Source organism: Lagopus muta, chromosome 5 (genome assembly GCF_023343835.1).
Source record: "Lagopus muta isolate bLagMut1 chromosome 5, bLagMut1 primary, whole genome shotgun sequence".
Classification (NCBI taxonomy): domain Eukaryota; kingdom Metazoa; phylum Chordata; class Aves; order Galliformes; family Phasianidae; genus Lagopus; species Lagopus muta.
In genome coordinates, this window is record NC_064437.1 from 4832347 (window position 1) to 4854125 (window position 21779).

General features: G+C 45.0%; 3 protein-coding genes across 5 annotated transcripts; 2 read left to right on the top strand and 1 right to left on the bottom strand.

Annotated features, from left to right (window-relative positions):
* Positions 1-378: 378 nt before the first annotated feature.
* TCEANC2 (transcription elongation factor A N-terminal and central domain containing 2) lies at positions 379-4627 on the bottom strand. The gene is made up of 4 exons (XM_048944488.1): positions 4364-4627; positions 4107-4248; positions 3421-3614; positions 379-1600 (listed from the first exon to the last, which is right to left on the bottom strand). The coding sequence occupies exons 1-4, from the start codon at positions 4463-4465 to the stop codon at positions 1412-1414; spliced, it is 627 nt and encodes a 208-aa protein (XP_048800445.1). The 5' UTR covers positions 4466-4627; the 3' UTR covers positions 379-1411.
* On the top strand, positions 4611-14279 carry TMEM59 (transmembrane protein 59). Of its 2 annotated transcripts, none has more exons than XM_048944478.1 (8): positions 4611-4844; positions 7267-7372; positions 9209-9303; positions 9498-9650; positions 9921-10005; positions 10310-10391; positions 11190-11298; positions 11960-14279. In XM_048944478.1, exons 1-8 carry the CDS (start codon positions 4656-4658, stop codon positions 12113-12115), a joined length of 975 nt encoding a protein of 324 aa, XP_048800435.1. In that variant the 5' UTR covers positions 4611-4655; the 3' UTR covers positions 12116-14279. The 2 variants fall into 2 exon arrangements, with proteins under 2 accessions (XP_048800435.1, XP_048800434.1); XM_048944477.1 differs by having other exon boundaries at positions 4614-4844; positions 10307-10391.
* Positions 14280-14385: 106 nt separating this feature from the next.
* LDLRAD1 (low density lipoprotein receptor class A domain containing 1) lies at positions 14386-21734 on the top strand. 2 transcript variants are annotated; one of them, XM_048944487.1, is made up of 6 exons: positions 16378-16487; positions 16892-16943; positions 17625-17756; positions 17874-18011; positions 18170-18298; positions 19107-21734. In XM_048944487.1, the coding sequence occupies exons 1-6, from the start codon at positions 16467-16469 to the stop codon at positions 19250-19252; spliced, it is 618 nt and encodes a 205-aa protein (XP_048800444.1). In that variant the 5' UTR covers positions 16378-16466; the 3' UTR covers positions 19253-21734. The 2 variants fall into 2 exon arrangements, with proteins under 2 accessions (XP_048800443.1, XP_048800444.1); XM_048944486.1 differs by lacking the exon at positions 16892-16943 and having other exon boundaries at positions 14386-16487; positions 19107-21645.
* The last annotated feature ends 45 nt before the right edge of the window (positions 21735-21779 follow it).

Genomic DNA, 21779 nt, shown 5'->3' on the forward strand with positions numbered 1-21779 from the left:
GCCCACTTACTGACACCCAGTCCTATTTTAAGATGAAGATCTGAATACTGCATCACTTTCACACCACGTTATTTGTTCTTAAGGGACTCCCCTGAGGTCAGTGTTGACCACGACTGATCAAAGCACACTTCCTTACGCTGCATTACCCTTCAGTTCCCATGCCTGTGAACAAGCAGGTTTCACTCATCCCAGCACTTGACTCTTTCAACCCCGTTAACTCAGAAAATGGATTGTGACCAGTGCTTTGTACCTGCACAGAGAACAGAGAGCACTTTATTCTCCACCACTAGAGAAAGACTGTGCCTGTCACACAGCCTTAATAACAGCATAGAGAGAGCAAGATGACTTGTGGCACTAAAGAAACCAGAATACGAAAGGCAAGGTTTCCAGGTTTTAATAACTAGCAGCAATGCAAACAATAGTTTGTTACTTAAATCTGTTTACACCATCATTCTGAAACATGCTCTTTACAGAGAAAAAAAGCCTGGATGTGGAATGTCTTCCTCACAACATAATTGTATCTTAAAAATTCATTTCAAGGTGGGGTTTATTTTTTAACGTTACACTAAGAATAAGCACCACATTTCAATCATGAGTGAGGTATGGAAGTCAGAACGAGCTGCTCATTAAGCAGAGGTATTAAATAGCACCTTTACCCCAGGGCGTTTCGGTTGTCACCCCAGGGTTTCAGAAAATGCCCACCACTGCAGGGTGACTGAGCCTGTGGAAGGATGGATAGAAAACAGAATCACAGAATGGCCTGGGTTGAAAAAGACCACAACGATCGTCTAGCTTCAACCCCCCTGCTATGTGCAGGGTCACCAACCACCAGACCAGGCTGCCCAGAGTCACATCCAGCCTGGCCTTGGATGCTTCCAGGGATGGGGCATCCACAACAAAATCATCAAAACTCATTTTGTATCCCACTGTGATGCAGGGGAAATCACCTGGCTTGGCTAAACAGGGCTCAGCCACAGCAGACTTGGCTGATTTAGGATCAATGAGGGTTTGCAGTTATCCATTAGGAACCTCCTCCCATGAAGCAATCGCCCCGATTCTCCACTATTCCTCACCAGCACAGAGATGGTCCTTTATGCCATTCAGCTAATTACACCTGAAGATCCACAACAGAGATGGAGCTGAACTGAGGTATGACAAACTGACAACAGAAAGAGGTGAGTGAACAGGGGCGGCTTTAGACCAGGAAAATACACAGCAGAGCAGAAGAAACTTTTTTTGTGCAGCAACCCCACGCAGATTTAAAGCACTGCTTTCATCACTAGAAGTTCCTGTCCTCAGCCAAGTGAGTCACACTGTCAGCACTTCGGCAATCCCCTTGTGACAGAAAGGGCTCCCAGTTCCGCAGAGACGCAGGCACATGAAGTTCTCGCTCGGCACTGAGCACGACACCTCACTTTTTATGGCTCTGCACAAACTTGGGGACGGTGAGCGTGCCAGCCTTGACTTCTGCTTGGGTTTCAGGTTTGTGCTTTAATGAGAAGACAAGAGCTCGCACCATTCTGCGATACGGCGCGCTAATGAGACGTGAAGAGAGATGAAAAGCTTCTCGCTCAATATTTTCAGCCAGTGGGTGATCAATCTGAAAAACAGCAAAGTATAAAATTAGATCTTTACATTTAATAAGGAGACCAACTGATTGAAATTGGAGTTTGGTGCTTTTCGGGGTTTCTTCATTAATCAGCGTAGATTCAAGGAAATCTACTTCTCATCACAAGTGCAACAGGAAGAACAATTTAATTCTACCCTAGCAATTAAGGAGCAAGGCAGCATGGTCAGTAGCAGGGAACATATTCACACGTCCAGCTGGGCGGCAGTGCTTTGCCATCACGACAGGAAACTAATCTGCAACTCGCCTTGGGTTCCAAGTGGAACCACAATTAGAAGCTATGATGTGCTCTGTGTGTTGTGCTGTCTCTGTGAAGCTCACTTTTTGATCCTGCTGATATAAGGCACCTCGGATGCTATTTTAAACTCAATTCCAGTAGCAACTATAAGACATGCCAAACACTTGGCAACTCTGCTTGGTGCTATAAAGGGAGATGCAGGCTCTGCGTGTGTAAAAGGAGGTATAATTAAGAATGCAGAAAGGGATTTACTAAATGTTAATTACGTAGTTATTGCTTCAACATGTGCCAAAACCTGTAATTTAGAAGAGCTTAGGAAAAAAAAAAACAGCCTGCCCATCATGAAATGGTTTTAATTTCACTTCTGCTTTTTGTGACAGGGAATCTCCCATGCTACTCATATGGGAGATTCCAGTGTGTCAACCAATACTCCTCCAAGTCCTTTGCCCACCACTTTCACTCTCTTTTTGCTACCAAAAACTAAATTACCCCTCTGCTGGAAAGCCCTTGGAGCCCTATTGTGTCCATTCAGCCCCATTCTCCCCTTCTAATCAGCTTGCTTTCCACTTGCTTAACCTCTGTGGCTCCCCTACCTCTAAAAATTGTCCATCCTCCAGGTACAAGCTCTACTTGTAGATGCAATGGCAGCTGCAAGCCACAAGGGTAGATTTCCTTGCCATACTTTCAGGTAAGTCCTCTTCAGAATTAGTTCTGCCTTGTCCTACCTTACCCAGTACCCCCTATTTGAGGGTGGCTTTGTAGCCTTCATGTCTCCTAGGCTCGAAATTGACTGCCAGCCTTATTGCTGTGTTTGACCCAACAGGGAGCTCCTCACATAATCATCCCAAAGCACCCTCACACTAAATGACCTTTTTGCTCTGCCCCAGCCCAGATGGATGGGAAGTTGGAGAGGTTGTTCTCATAGCTGGCAAACACATAGCTGTGAAATTCTTGAGTGCTTATCACTTTTCTTGCTGTTTAAAGGACAACTAATGAATAAATTAAAGAATTATTACAGTGTTTCATAGACCAAGCAATCAAGTTGTTCAGCCTCACAGCAAAACTCTGTTCATTTACTTAAAGACACCAGAGGGATCTAGTAATTATTGCCATTTTACATACTGTCAAACTTGCCTCTATGTTTTTGCAATAGATTTCAATTTACAAATGTTTAATTACTTAAATATGAAATGCCCAAAGGTCCCAGTGTTGCTTTAACTGCTGACAACTAATAGTCAAAACTTTATGTTCTGCTAACTTCCTCCTTCTCTTATCCAACCCAACTACATTACATACACAGCTACTCTATTGGCTGGTGATGTAAATGAGATCACGTGTACAATGTACAATTAGCGTGTTTACTTGTTTAATAACAAAAAAACCCCCACAAGTCTACCTTTAACACAAAGCTACTGATAAATGGCGAGACACATCACTGAAAACAGGAACTTTTGTCCCCACTCTGCTGCTAGGACCAGTTTTAGGGTAAGCCAACGAAGGCTTATCTAACCTGTTCCTATGAGCAGCTACTCTTTGAGGTGGAGATGAACACTACCTCTAGATCCAGGGCTTCACAAAGCAGCTTCCGTGCGTTCTTTCTGAAAGCCTCAGTCTTGGGATCACTCTTGACTTCTATTGAAGGCCTATTTGAGTGGTGTTTGATGAAAGTTCTCCATTCCATGTAAACATCTTTGGCAAGGCTGGCCACATCATGATCGGAATGTTTGCGCATCCTGTTCACAGTGTGACCTGAAAAAAAGGCAACAAGTCACACAGTTTTGGTAAGTGGACAAAACATACATTGGTGCTCGGCAGCCAGACACATCTTTAATTCAGGCAGTGTCAGAGTATTGGCACAAATGTAAGCATAAAATTACTCAGAATGAAGTCTGAACTTCACACTCCTGGACTCCCGCAGGGATTTTGCTAGAGAAATTAGCAAGGAATGAAGCTAAACACTTGAAAATTATTTTCTCAAGTACGGAGACATACTGGGTCTAGTGAAAGCTTGTATAATTGGCCTAGATGTGCTTTTTCTTTTTTTTTTAAACTGGAAACCCTTTTGAGGAGGACGCAGAGCTCCCGCCCTGCACGCGGACCTGCTGAGCGAACAGATTCCTTTGGGAGCGCACTCAGCGCGCCGCTCCCCGCCCGGCAGCACCGTTGGCCACCAGGTGGCGCTGTGCGGCTTCTGCGACCGCGGCAGCCGGAGGCGCTGGGCACGGGGCAGAAGCGCGGTACCTATTTTTGTGGACAGTAACACTTCCTTGGAAGGGATTTTCTTCTTCAGTTCCCCCAAAGCTTCCATCAGGTTTTCTTTAGGCTGCCCGGGGAGCTCGAGCATCGCCTTCCAGCGCTTTATGTCTTCCACCACGACCACCCTCTGGAAAAAAGCCAATGGGAAATACTCTTATGAACGAGGCTTCCCCGCAGCTAACGGGGCCGCTACCGACGCGCCGTAGGCTACGTGAACCGGAGCGCACAGCACGGGGACTCGCCTTCAGGGACTCGAGAGTGGCCTGCCGGTAGGCGCGGGGCTCCGATCGGACCCTGCGGGGGCTCTGCGGTGAGCGGGCCCGGCGCACCACGAACCGCTCCATCCTCCCCCCGGAAGCAGCCACCCCGCCCCGCCCTGCGCGCTGCGTAGTTCCCGCCGCCGGGTACGGCCGGTCGGGCCCGTCAGGCGGCGCGGACTACAGCTCCCATCAGGCACCGCGCGGAGGAGAGCGGCGATCTCGCGGGATCATCTCGCGAGAGGCTACCGGCGGCCGGTCCCGTCAGAGGAGGAAGATGGCGGCGCGGCGGGCCGGCCTGCTCTGCCTGCCTGCGGCCCTGCTGCTGCTGTGGGCGGGAGGCCGCGCTCGGGCTGCAGGAGCCGTGCCCGCCAGCTCCTCCGAGGCCTTTGACTCCGTGTTGGGCAACACGGCTTCCTGCCACCGCGCCTGCCAGCTGACCTACTCCCTGCACACCTACCCCAAGGTACGGCTGAGCCCCGCCTCGCGGCTCGGCCCCGAGCCCCTCTCCTTCCTCCCGGCCCGCCTGACGTTGTCACCTCCTGAAGCACGGAGCGCGGTGCTTCGTACAGAGACGTGCTTCTTCTTTGAACTGGCTGTTAGGCTGTGGCAAATACAGCTTTCAAAGAGTATTTACGTTTTAGTGGTGGCAGTTCCATGGGGTTGGGGGTTGCTTCTCCTTTCCTCCTATTCCTGAAGAGGCAGCTGTTATTTGGGTTGGGACTCTCCGTGTTTTGGGGACTAACGCTGTGCTGTGTCCATAGCCAAGGGGCCTGGGCCAAGATGCGACATGGTGCTCGAACTGTGGGGGATGAAGCATCAAAGATGGCAAGCGAGTGGCCTAACAGAGCTGCCAGTGATGTTTAGATTCACTTGCATAGAAAATGTCCATCTCAGGATAGTCAAATAATATCTAACAGGGATATAATTACATATTCAGGAGTTTGCTATTGGTTCAAAGGTTTGCACAGCTCAGAATTTAAATGTAACATTTGCTGCCCAGAAGGGTTGTGGATGCCCCATCTCTGGAGGCGTTCAAGGGGAGGATGGATGAGGCCCTAGGCAGCCTGGTCTGGTATTAAATGGGGAGGCTGGTGGCCCTGCCTGTGGCAGCAGGGTTGGAGCTTCGTGATCCTTGAGGTTCCTTCCAACCTGGGCCATTCTGTGTGATCCTGTTTTTTTTTTTTTTCTTTCACTGGGAACGTTTTTCATTGCTAACTGCAGCTGTATAGCAGCTTGAACTCTGAATGATGGGAGTTCTCTTGTTCCTGAGATTGCCAGGGCAGCAGGCAAATGGAAGGAAGTGGTGCTGATATGAGGTAGCAGGGCTTTGTCTGCTTTCATATGATATTAAAATTGGTGCTTGCGATGCAGCACCTGATTCTGGTATCTCTACAGGAAGGTAATGGGGAGCTGCGTGGAACACAGGTAAAATTAGATCTGGATATGTGATGTGTTTTGGTGCCTATGTGTGATGATAGTGAGGAGAAAGACCTGAACCTGGGAAATTGAGACTAAATGTTCTCCTAAAATAGGAGAAAGTCCATACTGTGCTGGCACTTCAGGTAAAGCTGATGCTTCTGTGATTTTTAATCTGCCTGTGAACTCGTTTTGTGTTGCTGGAAATGTTGAATAATACAACCACCTGTTTTGTCACAGTTTGTTTGATTTCTCACGAAACCACCAGGTGAATGGAAGGAAATTGTTTTAGTTGGAGAGTAAGTTGATTTTTACTAAGGCTTCTGTGGAAGGATGCCACAGAAATCCGTTTGCTACAGCCACTTCTGTGTGATATTAACGGACAGCACATATTTTCTGTAACAGCATAACTGTTTTAGCCATTCTGTCTGTGTTAAGTGTTAAGTTTTATCTGTGTTTTCAGCTTAGCTGCTTTTGAAGCATGTGAACTTGTGCTCTCAAACAATGACAGTGCACTTACAGTAGATTGTACAGTAAGGTGTGGTGTGTTTGTTTTTGGTGCAGTTAATTTAGAGTCTGTTTTCCCCCTGTGAAAAAAGTGGCTGCCGTCACGTTGGTGGCCGTGTAGTTACCAGGCTTGGTGGATCTGATTGACTTAAAGGAGGCTGGCTGTAACTCTGCAACATGGAGACCAGCATATGTGGAAAGTGCACCTCCACCCCTCTGTGCTGTGGTCAGAAGAAATACTGGGTTATGGGTGTATAGTGTATCATCTGTGTTGTAGCAGCACTGAGAAAGCACCATTCTGCAGTGCTATAAAAATGTGGTTTTGTGGAACTAGTTGGGCAGGTAAACGATTGGCAGTGGTATTGCTAAAGAAATTAATCAGAAGTTAATCATTTATTTTGGCGATTCTGATGGAGTTCTAATTAGAGGCTGGTGGGTACGTTGTAACACAGTGTAAAAAACAAACGGCAAAAAAACACAACAAAGTCTGTTTTGATCTTCACCCACTGGGCTCTGTTGGAGTTCTGAGGTGGATGACGGTGTACTCGTTCTGTGGTTAATGTCAGTAAATCTTTTGCAATGTTACCTCTTATTTTTAAGGCCTGTGCTTTTTCAGAAGTGCAACGTGGCTTTGCTGTGACTTGTAGGAACTGAATTGCAGAACGGAATTTGTTGTTCCAGGTCTGGCTTACCCCAGGACTGAGAGCTCTGTCTGAGATGGATCAGGCTGCATCACAGTGTTACAGAACTGTGGCTGTGTTTTATTCCAGATGATCCAGACTGTCGTGTTTCTCTGACTTCTAGGTCTGGTGGAGGGAAGGATTGCAGTGCTCTGCTGGGTGCCTTTTTTGTAGCACTTCTGAAAAAAAAGTTGTGGGGTTTTGGTTTCTTTTTTTTTTTTTTTTGGTCTATTTATTCTTGAATGGAGAAATGAATGTAAGTCTTCTCTTGTGCCTCCCCAGGAAGAGGAACTGTATGCGTGCCAGCGAGGCTGCAGACTGTTTTCCATTTGTCAGTTTGTGGATGATGGCATCGATCTGAATCGAACCAAACTGGAATGTGATTCTGGTAAGAATTCAGAACTCCTTTAACATCCCTTAATGTGGAGATGCAGGCAGGGAACGGCAGCAGCATCTGAAGGATGTTGTTAAAATGGTGGGATTATTTCAATTGCTTCCGTGCAACTTCAGGCTCATTTATAGAAGCGAATTGTTCAGATGAAGAACAACTATCACAATGAATGTCTGCCTTGTAACTTGTGGTCTAAGCTAAACTCTCAACGCAGCAATAGTTATGTTTTGTTTGAAATAGGGATCTAAATAGTTACGACTAATTGTCTCAGATCTGTGTTAGAGGGATAATCTCATAGTGAAGGTGAAATATATAAATGCTGTAGCCAATTAACACAGTTTCTGCAGTTGTACAGAACTTCTATGTAATAATACTGAGGTGGCTGCTTAACAGTTTTGTTCAGAGATGAAGTGGGATGTAACCAGCCAAAGCAGGAAAATCAGCAGAGTAGCTCCCTTCTGTTTCTGGAATACAATGGGGACAACATCAGCTCTCAGAGGAGGCTTTTGTCTTCTCAGTAATTCATAAAAACAAGAGGGCTAGTGGTTAGCTTAGGGAGCTGCTGGAAGATACACAAGGAGAAAGCCTGAAATGCAAAGATGTTACAGCGATACAAAGCCGTATTAAATGCTGTAGAAACGGGCTAGTGCTCTAGTCTGTCATACAGTGTGTACTGCTGTGATACAGCATGTCAGTCTAGTTGTCAAACCATACAAGAAAGAGTGCCATAAAAAGGGTGATGTAGCAGTAAGGCACACGTAGAGGTAATTGAACAGTTGCTTACTTTCTGATTTAACTCCTTTCTGAGGCTGTTGTCTTTTGCTGGCTTATGTTCTGTAATCTGTTGCACTGGTTGGTTCCCTGACTAGTTACTCAGGCAGGATGTACCTTGGCTGACTTGCTGAATTCTGTCTTCTGATGTCTCTGCATGTCTCCTAACACTAGCTTGGTGGCACTTTTGCTGTAGAATTGCTGTTCAGGTGCTGTGAGCCAAATACTCCAATGTTTAGCTGCTGATGCTGTGTGAATTGCCAGCTTTCCAGCCTCTCTGAAGGTGCATTTATTCCTGTAGGAAAACTGGGAGAGCTGCTGCACTCCATGTTGCTGCTTAAGTGGAGGCTTTAGGTGGAGTAGAGCTGTAACATCATCCATCTCAGCTCTAGTATTTTGGGAAAGAGCTATGCCCATGTATTGTCCACCTGAGTTCTCCATGTATAAATGTGAATAGTTTAGATTTCTTGGTCTTCAAGGTTTCTAGTGAACAATTAATAGAAGATACATGTAAATAAAGAGTTGGCTTCATTTAATTCTTGTTCAAAATTTAATCATCAATGCTTTCAACACAGTTACTTACTGTGCTAGCAGGAAAATGTTCCTTAGGTTTTCCTAAGGAATACCATGATTTCTACTGTTACCTCTGAGAGGTTCAGTACATCTGTGGCCTCTCTATTTGTTTAGAATTCCAGCTTTGTTCTCTAGGATAGTAAAGTAAGTAGTAAAAATGTTTTATGTGATCTGTAGAGGAAAAAATGCAGTGGCAGTAGGAGAATCAGTGAAAACTTGCACCCTTGAGTTTGCCCAGTCTGACATTTCTGATCGGTTGCTCTGACAGCATTCAGATTTAAAATATGTGATTTGTGTGAGCTCCAATTCCTTAACCTCCGTTAGACCTGGCACCAAATGCTAACCTTGGAATGATATTCGTGTCTTTCCCTACAAATGGGATTGTCAATCTTTTAACTGCTGCTTTGTTTCTGATCCAACTTATGTTGAAAATGTTTTCTTAACTAAAATGCAGAATTTATCTTCTCATTTTGGGAACTTTTCTTGCAGCCTGTACTGAGGCGTACTCCCAGTCTGATGAACAATATGCTTGCCATCTTGGATGCCAGAACCAATTGCCATTTGCTGAGTTAAGACAAGAGCAAGTAAGTACATGACATGTTTTTCAAATACCACCTACTTGTTTTCTGTTCAGCACGTCTTCTCTTTTTTAAAATTCTTCAAATGAAATCTTTTTAAGAACTGAAATATAGACATAGGGAAATGAGTGAGCAAGAACATAAGTTCTACCCTCTCCATATGAAAACAAACTGAAAGCCAGTTAATGTTGTATTTGCAGTTAATGTCCCTGATGCCAAGAATTCATCTCCTCTTTCCTCTGACGCTGGTGAGATCCTTCTGGAGTGATGTGATGGATTCAGCTCAGAGCTTCATAACATCCTCGTGGACGTTCTACCTTCAAGCAGATGATGGCAAAATTGTCATATTCCAGGTGCCTGCCTTTTTGTTGAGGTGTTCTGGGTGCTGAATACTTATCTGTGCTCCTTCCAGTCTCAGAAAATGGTCGTGGGTCGCTGTCAGAAGTGTTGAGTTTTTGGTAGCATTTTGCTGCATTTAGTGCCATTACAGGGGTAATAAATGAATAAAATTATGTGAATGGAGCATGTCTTATGATCAGCTTCCCTATTAATTCTGAAAATGTGGACGATCAAGATTAGTGGAAGCTTGCTAACAGGATCTCTTAATCCTTGTTTTGTTTTAGTCGAGGCCAGAAGTGCAGTATGTTCCACAGCTTGATCAGGAGACTGAAGGTACAAGAGGATCCTTGTCCCTGAGTAAAACAGCTTGTAAGTTTTTCTTTCTGGTTTGGAGGAGCATGCAAGGAAACAAACAAACAAACAAAAAAACCAACAGAGCCAAAGTTGCAGGTGATATATGAAAGCAAGTTTTTAGAAAGCTGAAGTGTAATTGGTTGCAATGGGTATTAGCAAGGTGTGTGGTAGTAGCAAGCTCTCCTGGAAATAGAAGCATGCAAGCTAGGGCCACTGTGAAAGATTCTTTTCATGCTTTTTGTGGACAAACTGGATAAAGTTTGGGTTTTCTACCTTTACTGCTTTTCTGACAGCTATTTCTGCTGTTCAATTTCAGCAGACCCACAGCCAGCAAGCTCGCAGACGTACCGAGGGCTATTTGAAGAGCAAGGCAATGAGAGCTTTTTCAAGTGTCTTTCCATGTATGTATGTCAGTACCTGGAACAGGGCACCGTGGTGTTTCCTACATGTGTGGTGGCTCTGTGGGAAGGAATCAGTGTTACGAGTCCTTTAGGTTCAGATAGAAAAGCAGCCAAGTTTCTGTATCTGGCCATTTGCTATTGCTGCATTCCCTGCTTGCCCTGTGTTATCTATGGGCTGTCCTGCCAACTTTCATTCTCTTTCCCATTTTAGTTAACTGTGATACTGATAATTTCCTACGGTTATTTTTTTATGTGGAACATGATGTTTATACTCGTTTTTTGAGTATATTCAGCAAACTGTTCCATCAGTTCTGTGTTTTGCCTGTTCTGTAGCTCTAGATATGTTTCAGGACAAAACACTTGTATTTTTAAATGCAAAAGACAATGTTGTGTCTCGTGTCTAGCCTGGAAATGCCCAGTATATATTGAAGTTTTGCTGCATATCAGCATCTTGCCTCTTTCTTCTCTCAGTCACTGATGACTGTTTCCTTAAGAGCTTAGATGTGGTGGATCAGTGAACTGCACCTTAAGTGCATAACAAAAATCTGTTCTTACCGTCTTAAGTGGGAGGAAGTTCAGGGCCAAAAACCAGGATCCAGCAGTCTTTTAGTATCTTTAAAGTTAGATACTAAGTGTTAGATGCTATGTTATATACACAGGTGTCAGAATTAGGCTGTGCAGCTGGGGGAGAGACTAGTGAACGAGCATGAAATACAGTCAAAATTGGGCACAACCTTTTATAGACCCGTTATTTTGTATTCTGGTATATGAAATCTAGTAACATTCGTTTCATTTCAGAAATTCCAGTTGGATTTTAACCACTACACTTGTCCTGTCGGTGCTGGTGCTCCTCTGGATTTGTTGTGCAACTGTAGCTACAGCTGTAGAGCAGTATGTTCCATCTGAGGTAACTCTATTACGTTAAGCTTTCTACAGAATAAGCATCATGGGGGGTCAATTAGAGTTTTTTATTTTGCAGATGTGGTTAGCAAACAAATTGTTGTTTGAATGATTTTGTAGCTGAATGTCTGTCCGTCCCTGTGGCTGATAGGTGCTCTGAGCCTTGCTCAGTAAGCACAGATGCTGCCTTCTGGCTTATAGCCCTGCCTTCTTAGCAACCTCTGGGTTACTCTTCACAAATGGAGGTTGCTTCTGGTTTCCCTGAGAATTGGATGGGGCAGGTGGCAACTGGTAGGGATTTAATTCAGGAGCATCAGTGGTGAGAAGAGAAGTGACAGCGTGTTGTTGGTGACTGCAGAAAGTCTGTATGAAGGGGAACCAACTGAACTAGCATTCCTACAGCCCAAAGAGAGCAAGGCTTGCAGTGTTTGCAAGCTAAAGAGTTTGGTACACAAGCACTGCATGTACTGTTTTTTTCCTCTGGCAGATGAAATGCATTTATTTGGACTTAAATCTAGTCTCAGCCATGAATTTCAGATGTTGCAGAAAGTGTGAGTTAGCTTGCGTTGAAGAGCTGCAGCCATGAAAAAGGGTAGTTGTGTAACAAAATGCAGTTGATTCATATATGAAGAGTCTTTATCTTAAAGTAGTTCATTTAAATATTTCAGAAACTGAGCATCTATGGAGATCTGGAATACATGAATGAACAAAAACTGAACAGATATCCATCCTCTGCACTTGTTGTGGTTAGATGCAAGACTGAGGAACATGAAGAAGCAGGACCTCTTCCTACAAAAGTTAATCTGGCTCAATCAGCAATTTAAATAAGCCTCCATTGGATTGAATAGACTAATTCTAACTGTGCTAGCAACTCCTGATTGTTTGTGGTGGTTCTTCAGATAAGAAGCTTAGCAGCAAGTCTTTAAATGCAGATAAAATTACAGAATCAACAGATGTCATGGGTTTTTTTTCCCCTCTAGTAGTGAAGATTCAGACACCTTGAATTTGTTTCCAGACATAATCACTTTCCACTGGTGTTTGCTCTGTGTCTTTTTGCTTACAGAAGCTGTAAGCACGCTTTCCATATTTCTGCCATGACACTTTCAAACTTATTTGTGTATTCTAGGATATACTGTGTACATTCAAGAGTTAGCTCTGTAAAGATATAAGAAATTTTAAGTAGGCAGGAGATGCCTTTTTAGTGTTGCACTTTCTGTTGTAGTTAAGAGAAAATATTATAAAATTATCTGCTGTTCTTTTTTTGGGGGGTGGGGGGGTACTTGTGAATGTTCCTGCACAAACAACCCTTTCTCCAAGGACAGAAATCTATTTTTTCTACCGTGTGGCAATATCCAGGATGGAAAGCATTTGTGAAGTACTGTAGGCTAGAACTCAGTTTGTGGAAGGTGGAAGATGTGTTAAAAACATGTGGGCATATGCTTTCACAGACAGAACATTACATGGTTAATTAAATGTCAGACTGTAGCCTTTACATCTCAAATTGCTTGTAAAGTTAGAGCCTGTGTTTTCCGAAGGAATTCTACATTCTGTTCTTGATCAACTATTCTAGTCTTGTAACTTCATTTACAGAAACAAGGTGATTCCTGAGAAATGAGAACAGATGAATAAAAACGACTGTATAGGAATTACTGACTGTACAGCCTTTTGCTGTGGTTTGTTATTGCTTTACTCCACCTGAAAGGCTGGCATTCCTCCCGTTGGCAATGTGAGCTGATTTTGCTGTGTGTGATTCACTGATACAACACCTAACAGTGTCCTTCACATTTCTAATGTATTTTGTTGCCATTCTTTTCTTTGAGGATTTGACTATAAGCAGATGTATGATTTATTTTAAGGTCTCTTTGTAAGCATTTCAAAACTGACTAGAACGCATGATGCCCAGCTCATCAGCATGGTTTGTTGGTTGTACCAACTCTGGTGAAAGTTTAAAAACAAGCAAACAAACAGCTGTCTTAAAGTTTTGAGTTCTGGTGAAAACCTGAGGTTCTGGGGAGTGCAGTCCATCGTTCCCTTTCTGTTAGATCTAGTTCAGTAGCCATGGCTGATGTGGCTGCTGGTTGTGTGAGCTGCAGGTAATGATCCGTGCAGGAACGTGGTGGTTGCCTATACAGTGCTGCTGGAAGTTGTGTCCTAGGTGCACTGAAGCAAATTTTCTGTCAGTGAATTATAAGAGTACGCAGAGGTTTGTTTTAAACAGGCACATATGGGTGTAGTAACTGTAATTTGAAGTCTTAACTTAGTAGTACCTCTGGATGTTAAATTCTTCAGTGAGCAACATTGCAGCCCTGAAAACTGAGTGTGGGCAGCCATGGATGTGTACCTTTCTTTGTGTGTTGGTGGCATTACTATAAGGCCTCAAACCCTCCTGTTCTGAAAACCATGTGTGTGTTCAGAATGCTGTTCCACTGCGTAACAGCAATGGGAAATCCCTGCAGTAGTGACTGGGCTGAGGCACACAGCCTCAGAATGCAGCCCTGTGTCAGTACTGAGTGCCAGCATTCTGCTGCCGGTGGGATCAGGTGTGATGTGTGCAAATGGCTGTTTAACAGCTTGTAAGCATGGGCTTGGAGATTGTAGCCCATGTTCTCAGCAATACTTTGTTCTGGAAAGCCTTTAGCAATCCCTTTAATTCTTGTAGTTAAGTAAGTGACATATAGATGTGTTGGAGTCTGTTAAAATATTTGAACTTACTGTTGCATGTCGTTGCAGAGGGAGTGTTATGGCTTCACTAATCCATGGCTATTTATGTGTTTTAAATATGTACATTACAGCCTCTGTTACCTTGATGATTTCTTCTCATGATCATGAAACTTTCCCTCCTGTTCCAAAATGTCTGACTATTGCTTACATTCCTAGGTTTGAATTAAACAAATTCTGCTTTCATTTGGCATTGTGTCTGCCTACAGGTCCACAACAAAGGGAGAAAACTCAACAAATAGATCAAATAAAAGTTCTGTGTGTTTTGTCTTTTGTTGGCTGTTTAATGGCATTTCAGTAGTGTGCACAGTGTCACCCATGGTTCAGTAATGTGCTGTTAGGTACAGGAAGCTGTGCCTATACAGTCTGACACTTAGCATTGCTGCTTGCCAAGTACACCGGGTCTAAAGAAATTGTTAAGAGGATTTGTAAGCTCGTGTCAGAGCATATTCATTTAGTATTATTGGATACTACCATTAGGTTGCAGTAATGGAGCTGTTTCTCAAGATTTTGAATCTAAATGGAGTATTTAAGCTGTTATAGTGTTGGACTTTGCAAAGCTTGTCCTATTTTTATGTTTTTTTGTTTAACTTCCTAACGTCTTCGTTCTCAGAGGCTGCAATTTGGGTTTGATCTCTGCCCAAGACCACTATTTAAATGAAGGGCCTTAAATGATTGAAATTGCAGGAGGAAAGCATTTTCTCTTCTCTTTAGGCATACGTTCCGTTGAACTTGCTTCAGCTCTTAAATTCAGTCATCTTGACATGAGCAAAGGCATCTATCTCAACATGTGCAATTAATTGCTGCAAGAAACAGCTACAGTACGTTTTGGGGAGGGGGTTAGGTGTTGTGGTTTAGGTGATGGAATCAGCAATAGTCTTGCATCATGCATGGTATGTTCATCTTTGTTCCCCTGTCAGCCTCCCTGATCTTTGGCAAAGATCTTCAACTTCAGAAAGCCTTGCTTGTGTTCGTTACCGTGTTCTCATTAAATTCTTGAACTCACGGTCTGATGTGGTGTAACTGTTCTAAACCCAACTACCTGCTTGGTTACAGCTGAGCTTGATAACCTTTGTGTAGGAAATAGGTCATGGTGGGTGTCTGGTCTCACAGGCATTTCCCTCTGAAAGCTGGTTTACTCCATGTCTTCAACATTTTCATTACAGATTGTTTTGTGGGGTGTGCATGGGAAGCCTGGTTGGTCTGGTTGTTACGTGTGCCTCTAACCAAGCTCATGATCACCTAAAAAGCTATTTTAAGGCTTAAAATACTCATTCTATAGTGATGATTAGGAATTTGAACTTTCTCCGTAGAGAGAAGCAGATCTGGAATTTGATAGCATTTTTAACCTTTTATCTAGTACTGTTCCATGGTGTGGGTACCTAGAGTTGCAGGCCTGGTGTACTCAGAATCCCCTCTGAACAGGACAGCTTCCTGGCACGGAGTTTAGCAGTGATACTTTCCTGTGAGAAACTGGGACAAGTGAGCGTTGCCACGTTGGAGGAAGAGGTCCACAAGGTTGTGTTTGATTTTGGAAGTTCTCTGAGTGGGTGTGTATGGGGTTGGCAGGTGTTGTCAGGTAACATGTAATAACTCAGTCAGGAATAATTTGTGTGTTTGGGGATGCAGAAGGAAGTAGCAACAATTGTTGCTGTGTCAGGCATCATTTGTTGTTTTGAATCAGTTAATTTAGTGAGACTGTCTTGGTGCCAGCTTTTAGGTAATAACAGCTGCCCATTTCTCCCAAGTCATGGTAAAGTAGTTCTTTGAGTGCTTGGGCTGAGGACGGGGAGGCATGTTGCTTCCAGGGTGGCAATAATTCAGAGTGCTTGAGTCTCCAATGCAGGAGCGAATTCTGTCAGCAAGTGGGACATGAACCTATGCTATTTTGTCCTTGAAACTGCAAAGCCTATGGGTATATCCTGTCCTGCTCTTGCAGGAGCCTGGGGTTATGTTGCTACAATGCTAGTGGGTTAGCCGGGGTTTGGGAAGGAGCTGGGGAAAGGTGTTTTGGGTGAGGGTGATCCGACTCCATTTCCTCAGGATTTCAGTTCATTCTCTTCAGTACCTGGCTGGCATTAAGGTGAGTGCAAGCTGTGTCAGCTGGGTGGTGGGCATTCATCTTCCACATGGCAGGACAGCAGTGGGGTTGTCAGCATGGGAAGTTCCCGTTTGCCTCATACCCTGTCATGAAGCCAAGGTGAAGCTGGGAGGAGGGAGAAGCAAAAGAAGCCCTGCTTCCAACCAGAGAAGGGGCTCAGCCTGCCAGCCCTGTCCTCCTGTCCACATGCCTGGGCAGCACAGTGCTTCTTTCTTCCCTCCCTCTGTTGCTTTTTGTGTCCTGGTAACGTCGCTTATGTTAGAGACCGTATATGTTGGTAACATGGCTGCATTTTAGGGTGCAGAAAGCTTCCTGTGGTCCTCTGAGCTGCTCTGAAGGCTGTAGCTCCAGGAGGAATGAACAAAACTCACCCCCAGGTACGGTCCTCTTCATGAAAATCTTGTGTTCTCTAAAATTCATGTGTTCTTGATAATGTTGTTTGTCTGATCTCTCTATCAGTGGCTTCTAAGTTTTCCAGTCCTGTCTACTTCACCTAATTTGATATGAAAGGGTATTGGTACAGCTTTACTGGCATCAAGTGCTGGACTTGCCTCAGTGTTTGTTGTGCAAATGGGTTACTGAAATCTGAAAAGCAATCTGATTGCTCTGTGAACCAAATGCAGGCTGTTTCCACTAAGCCAACTTTTGTTTGTATGTAAAATATATATATCAGTACTTATCCGTGTCCATTCCTGGATGAGATGGTACCAGAACCAGAAAAGCAACCACGGTGTGCTCACGTGCTACGTCTGGAAATGGTGTTTTATTCTTTCACTTCTAGAGAAATGGTGATGTAACTACTTTTGATTCAGCCAAGTCCTCTGAAAAACAAGGTAACAAAATGCCGAGCTTAACATTTTTGTTATTGAATTCTAAATCAGTGGAGCCTATCTCTGTAATGTAAAATGCAGGAAGTATTTATGGTGTGTTGAGACTTGTGTTTTTTCTTTTCCCCAGCCCTCTATAGTGAAACATCCTGACTATAAGATTAATAGATTTAAGATGCTTTTTGCTGGCCTGGAGGTGGCAGACTTATGGTATAGCATCATGATATATATTCCTACCTTTTACAAAAGAGGCTCATTATGGAATTTCTACAGGCTTTCTATATGTTTTAATAGCTAGGCTTCAGCAAATTTTATTTAAGAAGAAAGTGAGATCACATGCCGTTGATAATAAGTCTGCAGATTGGCTTGCGACAGCATTTCCTCACTACCATTAATTTATACTCGTGCCTATTTGCAGCCATTCTGCCTACTGGTCAAAGGTATTGTCCTGTGAACTGCAGCATGTCTGTGTCTACCACTTGCCTTTTAAGCTGCAGTGTTCTGCCTTTGATTCTTACTTGTGTTTGATGTGGGGGATGGTTACTGCTTCTTTGAATCCCTTTGCAATTGAGCAAATGGTGTGTCTTACACTCGTACAACACATAGCAATTAAGTACATGAGGTACAGCTAAGTAATCCTGGCTTTTAGATCAAAGCTTGTTGCCTCCCACCTTTGCCTCCCAACAGGCTGCTGCCGGCCATGCTGTGCCCACCTGTGCTGCCCACCGAGACGGGCCTGCGTTGTGCTGCTGCTCCTGGCTGCCATAGCAGCCATCGTGGGCCTGGCAATCGCACTGGGACTGCAGCTACGTGCACCGGGTTGGTCCCCAAGAGTCATTATTAGCGCAGTGAAGGAGGCCTGTTGCTATGGGGGTTGTTCCCCATACCAGTGAACATGGCAGTGTCAGAAGATAGTATTTCTTGCTTTCCTTTCAGTGAACCGCCCCTGTGTAGCCACCCATAACTGGACAGGCTTCTTGTGCAATGACAGAGTGACCTGCATCCCAGCCAGCCAGGTCTGTGATGGAACTGCCAACTGTAGAAATGGAGAGGATGAGCAGGAGAAACTCTGTGGTGAGCTGTTCTGTTATGATCCTCCCATACTGGTCTTCCTATTGATCTCCAAAGATCTGCCTCACCTACGGGGCCATTCATGATGTACTTTGGTGCTGCCTGTCCCTGTTCCGACAGGTACATCTGTACCTGCAGGAGCTCAGCCTCTGCCCTTGCAGGTGACCTGCCCCGCAGCCTGCCGGCATACCTGGTTTTCCACTGCGGTAACCCTGAGCACTGGGTCTATGCTGACCAGAGGTGTAATGGGATGAACGACTGCGGAGACTGCTCCGATGAGATGGGGAGCTGTAAGTCTGCCTTTGGGCTGTGCTTAGTGAAAGATCTGCTGATAGCTTGAAGAGGTTTTGTGGGGTTGGTGCTCACTGGTGCTCCTGGAAAAGTCTGGAGGCTGGTGTTCTCTGAAACACAAAACAGAGACAAAACGCGTGGGCTTCTTCACATCTGTGGCCAAAGGCTGGAGGCAGTTGAGAGGGGAGAGACTCCATGCTTCAAAAGGCTTTTCCAGTCTAAATGGCACTATGATTCTGTGGCTGTGATGCTTAAGGCACATGGTGTAGTGGTGGGACTTATCAGGTTGACATGACTTGGTAATCTTTAAGGCCTTTTTCAACCTAAATGATTTTTTGATTATTTGTTCCCAGCCCCAAAAGTCATTCCATCTTTGTGACTTGCTGAGCACCAAGCAATTTCATCTCAATGTGGATCTGTAGGCAGCACCAATTATTCAAAACTGATCTTTGGTCAGGAGATAAGTTTGTCTGTAAGACTGAGGGGGACTGAGTGTGCACCTCTGTGATCTAAATCCAGCTCTGCTCAAACTCAAGTAGCAGGTTTGTTCCTAAATCACCCCTGAGATTTTGAACTTGACAGCACCTTTCTCTAGGGTGGCTTGCTAAACAAACAAATCACAGCTGGTCATTGCTCCCAGGATGCCATCTCTGCCACAGAGGTCATCGCAGTGTCTTTCTGGTCAATTCACAGACTCAGGGTCATCCCTGGTGGCTCCTCAGTAGCAGCTGTGGAGTTAAATGGTGTAAGGGAGGAGGTGCCTGTGAGTGCAGCAGCATTTTTCTTCCTGGTTTCTTGTCCCCACAGTGGCTGCCTGCCCTCCCTGCGGCCCAGCGTGGTGGAGCTGCAGCCCTGTTCACTATGAGTACTGCTCCTGTGTGCCCAGGGCACTGTGCCGCGATGGTGTGCAGCACTGTGTGAGCTGGTCGGATGAGTACCTCTGCAGGCCGTGAGGTCTGGGCACCAAGAAGTGTTTGACATGGCGAGGTGCTTCCTGCACTGTCACTTCCTGCTGTGCCACCACCCTGGAAATTCTGGCACAAGCAGGCCCAGGTGAGCAGCTGCAAAAGGCCTGCAGCAGAGATGGGTGCTGTGCTGCTGGCATCCCGGTGCTGCAGGCCGGGCATCAGCTGTGGGACACCTCCGTGGGTTCTCCTGAGCACCTCTTGGGGCTCTGAGGGTGCAGAGTGGCAGCTTGGTGCTTAATGAGCAGCTGTTGGACTGAGATGTGTTGTAGAGCAGTTAGAAAGTGAAAAAGGAGGGAAACGAAGTCTGTTGCATCCTTGGAGCTGCGAGCAGAGGAAAACCAAGAGCTGCTGCCAGGCCATGGGATGACATGGGATCTGCTCAGTTTGCTCCTCTGCCAGTGCCGCAGGACCAGCCAGCTGCCTTCACAGCACCCACGAGATGTAGGTACAGATGTGTCATTGAAATGTAAGAAAGCTGTGGTCTTTCTCTCTTCTTTTGAAAACCTTGCCTGTGTCTGAAACATCAATCCCAGATCTAGTGTTCCAGGCCCCAAAAAACCACTGGGCACTATTCTTCCTGCATGCCAGCTCATAGATCTTCAAAAATAAACCCTGGTTCACTCATTTCTTCTCTGTCCTGTGATCTGTAACTCGGCATCTCTCCATGACTTGTATAAATAGTGAATGTTTGTTCTAATTTGTAGCTGGGATACAGCCATAGCTCTGAAAGATCCTTTAAAAATAGCTGCACTGTGTTCTGACTCATGCTTTTACCTAGAATGAAACGGCAGAACTCAGCACAATGGTACTGTGGAGATGTTTAGAGCCATGTTTAATAACCTGTCCGTTTCCATGCCACGTAGGACGGCTGGCTTGCTTTCTCTGTGTTGGTACAACATCACTGCAGTGTGCTCAGCGCTGCAGCTCAAAGAGTGGTTGGAAGTATCTTAGGTAAATGTTTCTCACATTCAGGCTACCACCCTGTCAAAAAAAACAAAAGAGCTGCACATTTTTGCTAGAAAAATCACTGGCATCTAACATTGCAACGAGGCTGATTCGGGGTTGGTAAATCCTGGCTTCTTGTAGTCACTGTGGTTGGGAGGAGGATGCTGGTCAGGCTGGCCCACGTGGCGCTGCTGGATTCCCCAGTGCATGTTTGTCAGTTGGTGCAGCAGCTCCCCTCTTCGGTGGTGGATTTGTGCCTTAGAGCTCTAAAGTGAGATGTTGAGGACGGCAGTAAGCGTGCTTGAGTCATTCTTGGATAAAATGTGCACAAGGGTGTGTTGAAAAGGGGAAGTCTGCCAGTCAGCACACAGAGCTAAGGAAAGGGCTAATTTTATCAGGGATGGAGAACACAAGCACAGTGCTTTAAAACACCTCTTTTGAAAAGTGAGGCTATACTGTATTGTTTTCCTGATGCTCCTGTGACCTGGCAGGGTCTCCATGCCAAGTCACAACGTGCCTGTTTGGTGTGTCAGAGCCCCAGCTCCCAGCTGCTTGACTGAGGTGAGGCGGTGCACACAGTTCTGTGAGGTGAGCATCTCTTCATGGTCACATTAGCAGATGGTAATTGTGGAGGGTCTAGCAAAGCAAAAATAATCCGTGCTGGCTGATGCACCAAACTGCAGCTGCAGGAGCAGCGCTGGGCCTGAGCATCACAGCCTGTCAAGCTGTTTTGCTAAGTCACTGTTTGTGCTGTTACTTGCCTCAGATGAGGGCTGATGTCTTCAGTGGACGCTATAAATAGTTGTGAGTTTCTGGGAAAAAATGTAGGGCCTGAATGTAAGTATGCTTGTTTGTTTGCAGTCCTTTTTTGAAGAAACTTCAGCACTAAAGGAGCAAAGTGAGAAAGGCTCTTCTCTCATCTCTCTGCACTCTAGAGGCAAAGTTCCCTTTCTTTGCATCTTTGCCATTTCCAGTGATGCACTGCTTTTGTTGTCACTTACTCTGATAAAGGCTGTCTAACAGATCCTCTAACTAAGCACCAGTAGAGGAAACCTGTTAAGTTCTCAGCCTTAAAGGACACAAAGAAGCTCTCAGGCTCAGTTCACAGCCACTGTGTACTTTACTCAGTTTTGATTTGATTCCTGTGTGTTTCTGTGACAAACCTGTAGCGTTACAGCTCTACAGCTCTACTCCTGGCTTTGTGCACACTAATGCAAAATGATTCTGAGGATTAAAAGGAGGGATACAGGGGACTTCTGTTTGGATTTCTGCAGTAACTACATAACCAAGGGGGGCTACTGTCTCTGCTTTGTTCCCTCCCCTGCGGCCTGTGCTTATCCTGTTTGCTTCCTCCCTTTGTCAGAGCTGTCAAGCACAGCTTCATGCTTACAGGCTGAGCTTTCTGTACTACCAGCACTATTAAAGGCCCGCTGCACTAAACATGCATAGTGCACCTTTATTTCAGCTAGGTTGATTGGTCTTCTGCCCCTAAGGTAACAAGAGGAGTGAAGGAATTGGAGCAGCATTTTGTGAACGTCTGTGTCAGAAAAAATGAGTTAAGGATGAC

What these genes read in the sequence shown, in the direction of transcription:
- TMEM59 (XM_048944477.1), top strand. Translation starts at nt 4,656, where the DNA reads ATGGCGGCGCGGCGGGCCGGCCTGCTCTGCCTGCCTGCGGCCCTGCTG. An exon ending in CCCTGCACACCTACCCCAAG is followed by an intron (nt 4,845 to 7,266) that starts GTACGGCTGAGC and finishes GTGCCTCCCCAG; the next exon opens with GAAGAGGAACTGTATGCGTG. An exon ending in AGCAGTATGTTCCATCTGAG is followed by an intron (nt 11,299 to 11,959) that starts GTAACTCTATTA and finishes TAAATATTTCAG; the next exon opens with AAACTGAGCATCTATGGAGA.
- TCEANC2 (XM_048944488.1), bottom strand. Translation starts at nt 4,465, where the DNA reads ATGGAGCGGTTCGTGGTGCGCCGGGCCCGCTCACCGCAGAGCCCCCGC. An exon ending in CCACTCTCGAGTCCCTGAAG is followed by an intron (nt 4,249 to 4,363) that starts GCGAGTCCCCGT and finishes GCTTTTTTCCAG; the next exon opens with AGGGTGGTCGTGGTGGAAGA. An exon ending in GTTACTGTCCACAAAAATAG is followed by an intron (nt 3,615 to 4,106) that starts GTACCGCGCTTC and finishes CCTTTTTTTCAG; the next exon opens with GTCACACTGTGAACAGGATG.
- LDLRAD1 (XM_048944486.1), top strand. Translation starts at nt 16,382, where the DNA reads ATGTTGGTAACATGGCTGCATTTTAGGGTGCAGAAAGCTTCCTGTGGT. An exon ending in ACTGCAGCTACGTGCACCGG is followed by an intron (nt 17,757 to 17,873) that starts GTTGGTCCCCAA and finishes CTTTCCTTTCAG; the next exon opens with TGAACCGCCCCTGTGTAGCC. An exon ending in CTCCGATGAGATGGGGAGCT is followed by an intron (nt 18,299 to 19,106) that starts GTAAGTCTGCCT and finishes TTGTCCCCACAG; the next exon opens with TGGCTGCCTGCCCTCCCTGC.